The 8,547-nt window shown below is 57.1% G+C and overlaps 1 protein-coding gene across 1 annotated transcript in view; it reads right to left on the bottom strand.

The window, feature by feature from the left end:
* Window positions 1–318: 318 nt before the first annotated feature.
* The window catches only part of SUPT6H (SPT6 homolog, histone chaperone and transcription elongation factor), a 41,268-nt gene continuing 33,039 nt past the window's right edge, over window positions 319–8,547 (bottom strand). Inside the window, exons 29-37 of the mRNA XM_077919897.1 lie at window positions 8,001–8,196; window positions 7,160–7,398; window positions 6,950–7,063; window positions 6,513–6,637; window positions 5,876–5,988; window positions 5,122–5,199; window positions 4,866–5,032; window positions 2,824–3,014; window positions 319–1,330 (exon numbers count right to left, since the gene is read on the bottom strand). Coding sequence (XP_077776023.1) covers window positions 1,144–1,330; window positions 2,824–3,014; window positions 4,866–5,032; window positions 5,122–5,199; window positions 5,876–5,988; window positions 6,513–6,637; window positions 6,950–7,063; window positions 7,160–7,398; window positions 8,001–8,196 — 1,410 coding nt within the window. The 3' untranslated portion in view covers window positions 319–1,143. The remainder of the gene's footprint in view (window positions 1,331–2,823; window positions 3,015–4,865; window positions 5,033–5,121; window positions 5,200–5,875; window positions 5,989–6,512; window positions 6,638–6,949; window positions 7,064–7,159; window positions 7,399–8,000; window positions 8,197–8,547) is intronic.

Genomic DNA, 8,547 nt, shown 5'->3' with positions numbered 1-8,547 from the left:
CGCCACTCAGGAATTGAGGCAGAGCCTTTGTCCACTTTGTCCAGGGCTGCCACAGTTGCGGGGGCTTGGTGAGCTGTCCCCAGCCCCCCACCCACAGGAGACTGGGCAGAAAAGGAAGGAACTTAAATCCCTGCATCTCCAGAGTCCCCCCCCCCCCCAAGCCAGTTCCTCCTACCCCACAGATTCCCTCCCGCCCCTCAAACACAACCTCCCCACTGCCCCCGCTTTGGCCCTGGGTTTTGTGCAAGGGAGTCCAGTCAGACTCAGTCTCTGCCCTCTTTGGCTGGCAAGCAAGGAGAGAGAAAACCTCCACAAAGGTTCAGTAGAAACACTATTTATTCCTTGGTGCTGTTGGGAGTGAGCGGAGGGGGGGCAGTGGGGTGGGTAAAGGGGGGGGGAGCACTACTTGGCATTCAGGCTGCCGCAAAACTCTCACTCTCCCGGTACTTCGCAGCTCCCAAACAAAAGCCGCGGTCGCCCCAGGTTCAACTCTGCAGTCTCCTTTTTTTTTAAAAGTAACACAACTGAATAAATATTGTCCCGGAGAGGGTGTGCCAAGGAAAAGCCAGCTGATGGGCTCCAGCCACGGAGCGCCCCCCCCCTCGCCCTGGCATGCCGGGGGGTGGGCAAAAGCAAAGCCCTTTTCATACGTACAAATACAGGCAATGAGCGAAGAAGGAGGGAGAGAAAGACAGACAGACAGACACAGAGAGAGAGAGACTGAGAGAGCAGACCCTGGCCCAGTCACTGGCAGAGCCCCTCTCCTGGAACCCCTTGCCCCCCCAACCCCAAAGGTTTTATTCCTCCACGCAGCCGGATCTGGCCAGCACTCCAGGGGCGGTTTCGGAAAAAGAGAACATCGCTGGCGGGAGGACCGGCTGACGCCGGCTGCGAGAGCAAAGCGCAGAAGAGCAGCGGGAAGGCCGGGTCAGGACTGGCGCCCCGCCCAGCAGAAAGGCTGCCTCCGCTGCCAGTATATACACAAGGGCCTCTCCTCTCCAACCCACAAGGAGGGCGCTGCCCAGCGTCCCTGGCACATGCCTCAAGTGTCCAGTGCAAAGGAAACAAAGACCCCGAGAGAGGTGGCCAGCCGGCAGGAGGGAGGGAGGGAGGGGGTCTCCGGCGGCAGCGAGGGGAGCAGGACTACCGGTCCATCTCATCTAGCAGCGGGGTGGCGTCTCCGGCGACCGACATGGGCGTGCTCTCGATCATGGGGCTGGGTGAGGGGCGGGGGGTCAGCCGCTGCTTCTGCTTCCTCCGCTCGGCCTCCTTCTCCTGCAGCCACTGCTCCGCCATCTTGCCCCAGTCGATGGCCGTGTGGCTGCTGGACCTGGGCAGGGGGGGAGAAAGGAAGAAGGTCAAGGATAACAGGCCAATCCAGTGCTAGAAAAGGAGAGAGGAAAGCTGGAGGCTAAAGGGCACCTTAAACCAAAGTTACAGGAGCAACAACAGAATGTCTAGGCGCACTTTTTTAAACAACAAGAATGCAAAGCTGAAAATGAATGAACTGCAGCTAAACTGTTATGCTCATTTTTCACACGGCCTAGTCCTTCCAATGCCCATCCCTTAAGAGGGCTTCTTCTCCTGTCTTCAGAGACTGGCTGGAAGTGGGGAGGCAGAAAAATGTCCTCCTTTCCTTCCAGGCTGCAGTTTTAACCTGAAATCTTAGGCGCAGTACTGCTCCTCAGAGCTCAGAAACTACTCGCGCAAATTCCCTGTCACAAAATGCGCCTAGAACAATGGGCGTTTCGAAAGCTGGGCTGATCCAGAGTGTGCTGTGTGTCTGGAGCTCTTGGTGCAGGACTGCGGTTTAGAGACATACACCAGAGCTAAGTCAAAGGGTCGAGGCAGAGGGTCCCTCCACAGCCCTACCTGGAGATGCTGCTGCTGGAAACTGAATTCAGAGCTTTCTGCATGCAAATAAAGTGCCCTAGCCCTAAAGATATGGCAGGATTCCAGTCCTCATTGTTCTGAATTAAGTGCTGATTTAAATATGGACATAGGAAGCTGCCTTATACTGAGCCAGACCCTTGATCAGTGTTGTCTACACTGACCAGCAGCCATGGCTCTCCAGGGTTTTAGGCAGGGGACATTTGCAGCCTCACCTGGAGATGCCACTGGGGATTGAACCTAGACTTCTGGCCCCAGCGGGCAAGCAAAGCCCCCAGCGTAGGGGCTGCCCTCCCGCTGAAAGAAATCTGGTTTCTCCTGCGCCAGTGAAGAGCAGGAGCCTCAGCCGATCAGCTCCACCAGCACAAAACGCGCACCTGTCTAAAGACGACTCTGAAAGAAGCCAGCGCCTCAGGTGAGGCAAGCACCTGCAGCAGGTGAGCGCTGCCTTGGAGGAGTCTGTGAGAGAGACTGAAATGCACACAAAACATAGGGGGGAAAGTCTCTTCTAAAGAGGTGCCTGCCATTGTTTTTAATTTTTGGTTTTGAAAAAGTGCTTGTTTTAATCCAGCCTTCCCTCTCCAGGTGTTCTACAAATCTCCCCAAAGATCAAGAATATTTTTAACCCAACTGATCAATTGACTGAACTGTGCTGCCCTTTCCTCCTTGTCTCACCCCACCCCAATTTTCTCCCCCCATGGTTTCTTCTTCTCCCCCTTCCCTCTCCAACCTCCCCACTTCTCCATCATGAACCAGTGTGGCCTAGTGGTTAGAGCACTGGACTGGGACCATGAAGCCCACTGGGTCTTAGCCTAGCCTACCTCACAGGGTTGCCGTGAGGATTAAATGAGAACCATGTACATCACCTTGTGCTCCTTGGGGATAGAAATGCAACGTCATTCAAGTAAATAATAAAACAAGGAGAGCACTCACTTGGGTTGCTGCCTCTGCGCTGAGCTGGAGGACGGCTGGGACTGGGGCTGAGACTGGGTGGACTGGGGCGTGGTGCTGGCCTGGAGCTGGTGGTACTGGGGGGTGGTGATGGGCTGGCTGGGGGTTGTGTAGGAGTAGCTGGGGGTCAGAAGTGGGGTGGCCACTGGCTGCTGGGCAGGAGTCGTGAAGACCTGGGACAAGAGAGAGAGACAAAGAGATTAAAGTACAGATTAGCCAATGACGAAAAAGGGCTGAGTGGGAGCATCAGAAAGGAGCTTGTGGAGCCACAGTCATGAGCGGCAGGCGGCCAGCTGTCAGGAGCAGGTGAACAATCAATCACACGGCGTCAGTGATGTTAACTCTTTATTCAAGGAAGCAAAGTGGACTCAGGAGGCACAGCAACTGGTTCCAGTAGGTCTTGCCCCTATGAGGCAGTTGTGGGGACTGAGGAAGAGGTCCCTGCTTTCCCACATCTGCCTAAACCTCCCTCCCCCACCAGGTCCCTCACAAGCAATCTGAGACTATGCCAATGCACTGCCTCTGCTTCTCTCTCTTCATGCCTCTTCTGGTTCGGGGAGGCCATGGGGGAGAGGGAGACCACTGGCTTCTTCTTCTGCCTCCGTGTCTGGACTGCTCTCTGTCAAATATTCTTTCTGCCCACTGTTACCCCTTCCGTTTCAACCTCCTCTTCCCAGTCTGTTCCCTCTCCTCCCACTCATCATTCCCCGGGCTCTGAGCCTTTTTCTGTTGGAGGCTCCCCCCACCCTTCCTCTGCGTCCAGCCAGGAGATGGGAGGTCAAAGGAGGCTGCCTTCGGCCGAGTCAGCAGCTCCGCAAGGCTTCAAGTTGGGGGGCATTCCCAGCCCCTCATCATTGTTATAACCCACCCTTTACTGGCAGGTCCCAGTGTGAATTTCAGCCATTCAAAATTCAGAATGAAAAGCAGTTAACACTGAGTAAAAATAGATTGAGCCAGGGACCTTCTGCACGCGAAGCAGGTGCTCTGCTCCTGAGCTGCTGCTGCTGCTGCTCTTTCCCTAAAAATGTAACAAGATCCTGGTCCTCATGGTTCTGCCTTAAAGGCCGATTTAAGAGGCTGCCGCCTTATACCAAATCAGACTGTTGCCTCCATCTAGCTCAGCCCTGTCTACACAGACTGGCAGCATCTCTCCAGGGGAGTCTCAGGCAGGAAGTCTTTTCCCCAGCCCTCTGCCCGAGAGGCAGCCCCCTCTCCTGACTGCGCTCCGCAGGGCACTGCCAAGTGTTTGTGAGGTGCCAGGATTAAGAGCGGAGGAAGGTGCCCTTAATTCCAGGTCAGTGGGAGGACCAGAGGCCCTTCCACTCACAGCCCCTGCCTGCCGGGCGATTAGCAAGCTCAGCCGGCCAAGCGCTGCCGGCCTGCCTGTCGGCTCAGCAAATTCTTCCTCCGCTAAGCCTTTTCTCGCTGGCAGCTTAGCTGCGTCCTTCACGTCCTCTCCCCCTCACTAGCGTCCAGCCTGCCTCCTCCATACTCCCCCCCCCCAGCACATTCCTTTAGAGTGGGGGCTACTCACTTGCCCGCGGCTGATTTCCCTTTCATCTACTCTGTTTAGTGGAAGAAAACGCAATGTGAAGAAAAACGGTGGAACCGCATGCAGGCGACGCTGCGATACCCACACTTTAAGAAGATACCCAGCTAGGAAGCAAGTCAGACCTTGGGTCCATTTAGTTCAGTGCTGCCTACACTGACTGGCAGGGGTTGTCTCCCAACCCAGACGGAACCTGGGACCTTCCACCGCAAGGCAGATGCTGTACTGCTGAGCCACCGTCCTTCCCAAAGGAAGGCAGATGTATGAACAATCAAGAGCAGGCCAGGGTGTGTGTGGACTAATGACCATTGGGGACCCTTCCAACTCTATGATTCTTACCTTAACCGGAGCCTGAGTGCTGGCGGGGATGTGCTGCCGCGAAAACCAGAAGAACGAGTCTAGAGCAGCCCCACCCGGTGCCCCCCAGTCCCCGCCCTCTGCCCCACTCGGCCCCTCTCTTCCTGCGTTCACCTACGTGGTAAGCGCTGCTCCCGCCGCCGCTGCCTCCGTAGCCGTACTGGCTGGAGGCCCACTGCGCAGGGGTGGCGTTGGGGTTCTGCCCCTGGCCCGTCACGGCCGCGATGGCGCTGAACATCTGCGAGGTCATGTTCTGTGGCAGGGCATTCACCGCTCGGGTCAGGTCTGCGGGGCAGAAGCGAGGCGGAGCCCGTGAGCAAAGACGCCAAGAGCAGGCGGGAAAAGCAGGGGAGGCGGCGGTAGAGGGGACTCACCTGCCAGGTTGATGTTTGCGGGAGTCGCGTTGATGGAAGCCGGAGTCCTGGTCCTGCTGCTGCTGCTGGGGGTGACTCCTGGGGGTGGGAAGAGAGGTGAATTGCGGGGCCTGGGGATCTGACCAAGTCGCTGCACAAGTGGACTGTGGTCTTCTTGCGCATGGGCCATCTCCCCCCCCCCCGCCCCCCAGCGTGCAACCGAATGAGGGCAGTCCAGCAGTCAGAGGGCTGGGAAGCAAAGCTCTTTCCGTCGGCTCTCCAGCAGCTGGCCAGCCCCATCAGGCCTCCTCTCCCCATAACCACCACCTGGGGGTGGCCGTCCCACCAGTCTGCCTCAGCAGGAGACAGGAAGCAGAAGGTTGGAGGCCCAGTTCCAACAGGCACCTCCTGTCCTCCAAGCTGACAGCACCCCAGGCTCACAACCGAGGAGGGAGGAAGAAGGCTGGCTAGCTCTAGGGCACGGAGGGGGAACCTGATGCTCTCCAATTCCCATCTGCCACTGCGGCCAGCATGGCCAATGGGAAGGAGTCAAACAATATCATAAGGGGGGGGGGGCAGGGCACTGGCTCCCCACCTCTGCCCTAGGGTGACGTTGGAGGGGCCATCGAGCCTGTCTCCTGCCCTGCAGTGGGGCATGCTATTTTGTCAGAAGCGGCCTTTCTGGTTCACGGCTGCCGCCTTTCCCGCATCCCCATGATGCACATCAAGCCTCTCGCTGCCCCCGATTTTATCCCCTAATTGGGGCTGGGATTACCTGGCACAGGATCCTGATAGTGATCCTTGAACCATCGGAAAAGCCCGTTGACCGTGGGAAAGATGTGGCTGCGGTACCGGAAGCCTTCGGGCGTAACCGTCACATACTCAATCCTGCGGGGAGAGAAGTGGCCCCCACCCTGGTGACATGGAGTTGAACACCCCAGCTCAGAGTCATCCCAAGGTGGGAAGTGATGAGGCCCAGGCCAGGGAGACGGGGCCATCCACCACCCAAGAGGACCCCCCTCCCCCATTTCCTGGGACTACTTAAGACACGTCTGTCCTGAGGAAGGGCAAAAGCGACAGAGGCCAGGCCAGGGAGTTCCTGCCGCCAGCTCCTGAAGCTGGCCTGAAAATGCCTGTCAGCAGGCTTGGGTCTCAGTCTAGCTTTGCACGCAGAAGGACCACAGCACCTCCTGAGAAGATATCAGGAAAGCTGCTCTTTCTTGGGGAGCCGCTGTCCATCAGAGGAGACATTATGGGGCTAGATGGAGAAATGGCCCAGCCTAAGCAGCTTCCCAGCCAAAGGGGGTTTGTTGGGGGTGGGCAGGAGGGGGAAAGTGATCCCCCAAGAGGCACCTTATCATCACCTCCCCTGTTCCTGCAAGGACTAGTCCCGGGGGCGGCGGGGAACTCACCTGGGCTTGCCCCGTGGCTGGTAGCCCAGCAGGAATTTGCCCGGAAGTTCTTTGCAGGCGCAGATGAAGTAGGGGATGAAGGTGGGCTTCTCCTTCTTGGTCTTGATCAGGAGCTCCTCCAGTTTCTGGCAGACAGACAGAGCAGTAAGAGAATGGGCTATCAATGCTGCTTCTGAAGGGGGTGGCTTCTCCCCTCCTTGAATGGCCGCCCGGGGGAAGTCAAGGGGCTTTCGGACATGCTGCGAAGCCCAGTCAGCATTGCCTCACCTGGCACCCTGACCTCACCTGGTGGGCACTGGTTAGGCTCTTTTCCCTGGGAAGGTCCTCTCCCCCAGCGGCAGTGCCAACTCACAGGGGCAGGGAGCGCCCATGGCTCACTTCTTCCTTGAAAAGAGAAGCCCCCAATCTCAGCTCTGCCCAGATGTGTGCGCGCTCACCTTCCTGTCTCCCCCGTTGCAATCCTGGTAGTATTTGTGGCTGAGCAGGTCTCTAGCGAAGGACGCCATCGGCTGCACATAGCGGGCAACAATCTCGTCCAGGTCCTCAAACTCCTGGGGGCAGAAAAGGCAGAGAGGGTTACAGGCGGGGGGGGGGGGTCAAGGTGGGTTTCCCCACAAGCCCACCAGGCTTCCTGACTCCGGACTCACTTCTGTGTTGATCCAGAGGGTGGCCCCCAGGCTGAAGGCGTTCTCCTTGCCCTCCTCGCGGACGTCCACGTGCTGGTAGATGTTGTCGCTGACTTTCCAGGTGACCGTCAGGTGGTTCTCTCCTTTGCTGCTGGGGCGGATGATGACATCTCCCTGGTCCATGGTCTCCATCATCTTCTCAGCCTGCTTGAAGTTGATGTTGTGGAAGGAAGGGTGGGCTATCACACGCTTGATGTACGCTGTGGAGAGGGGGAAGAGAGGTGGCAGCGCACTGAGCTTTCTTGCTTGGAGGAAAGGTGAATTCGAGGGGACACAGTGCGAGTTATGCATGGTGAGAGCGGGAAGAGGAAAGCTTTCTCCTTTTCTCATATAACACTAGACCTTGTGGACACCCAGCGAAGTGGGGTATTGGGAGACACGAGACAGGTCAAAGAAAGCCCTTCCAAGCAGCGCAAAGTTAAACTGTGGAACTCCCTGCCACAGGAGGCAGGGATGGCCACCAAACTAGATGGTTTTAAAAGAGGACTGGAGAAATTGATGGAGGAGGAGGAGAGGGCTATCGATGGCTACTGGCCATAATGGCTAGGTTCTGCCTCCACAGTTGCTTCTGGAAGCCACAAGAGGGGAAAACACTCTGGTGCTTGCGGGATTCCTGTAAGGGGCATCTGGTTGGCCACTGGAAGAACAGGATTATGGACCAGATGGGCCACTGGGCTGATCCAACAGGCTCTTTCTATTGCTCACTTCCCCACTGGCTGACAGCCGGCTGCCCCACTGACTGGGACCACAGCCCACCCTCCTGGCTGCCCCCAAGACAGCCGGCTGAGCGCCAGGGACTCACTGGTGCGTTGCTGCCTCTTCTTGTACTCCTCCTCCTGCTTGTGGTCACTGGCCTCGGCATCAAAGTCGTAGTAGGTGTCCTTGGGAAGCTTCCACTCATTGCTCTTGTCCATCAAGTCCGACGTCCGGCAGGTCAGGTCGGCGCTGAACTTCTCAATGTCGATCTTCATGATCCTGCAGTGGACGGTCATCCCCACCTGGGCAAGACAGAGGCAGACCGTCAGCGGGAGGAGAAAGAGGTGCGCAGAGGAGGGCAACCGAGAGGAGCAAGGAAACCAAGCCTGATAAGGAACTGTTGAAGGAGCTGGGTACGTTTAGCCTGGAGAAGAGGAGACTGAGAGGAGATAGGAGAGCCATCTTCAACTATCTCAAGGGCTGTCTCAGGGAAGAGGGAACAAGATGGTTTTCTCCTGTTGGCCCAGAAAAGGAAGCAAGAAGAAATACCGATGAAAGAAAAATGGCAGACGAAGTTAATGGACTACAAAGAATTGGACAAGATGACAGGAAGGATTCGAAACCTACGGGACCAGATATTCACAGAAGACTGG

The sequence above is a fragment of the Podarcis muralis genome, chromosome 15 (genome assembly GCF_964188315.1).
Source record: "Podarcis muralis chromosome 15, rPodMur119.hap1.1, whole genome shotgun sequence".
NCBI classification, from domain to species: Eukaryota; Metazoa; Chordata; class Lepidosauria; order Squamata; family Lacertidae; genus Podarcis; species Podarcis muralis.
Note: the sequence above shows the minus strand (reverse complement) of the source record. Positions and strands in the feature narration are given on the sequence as shown.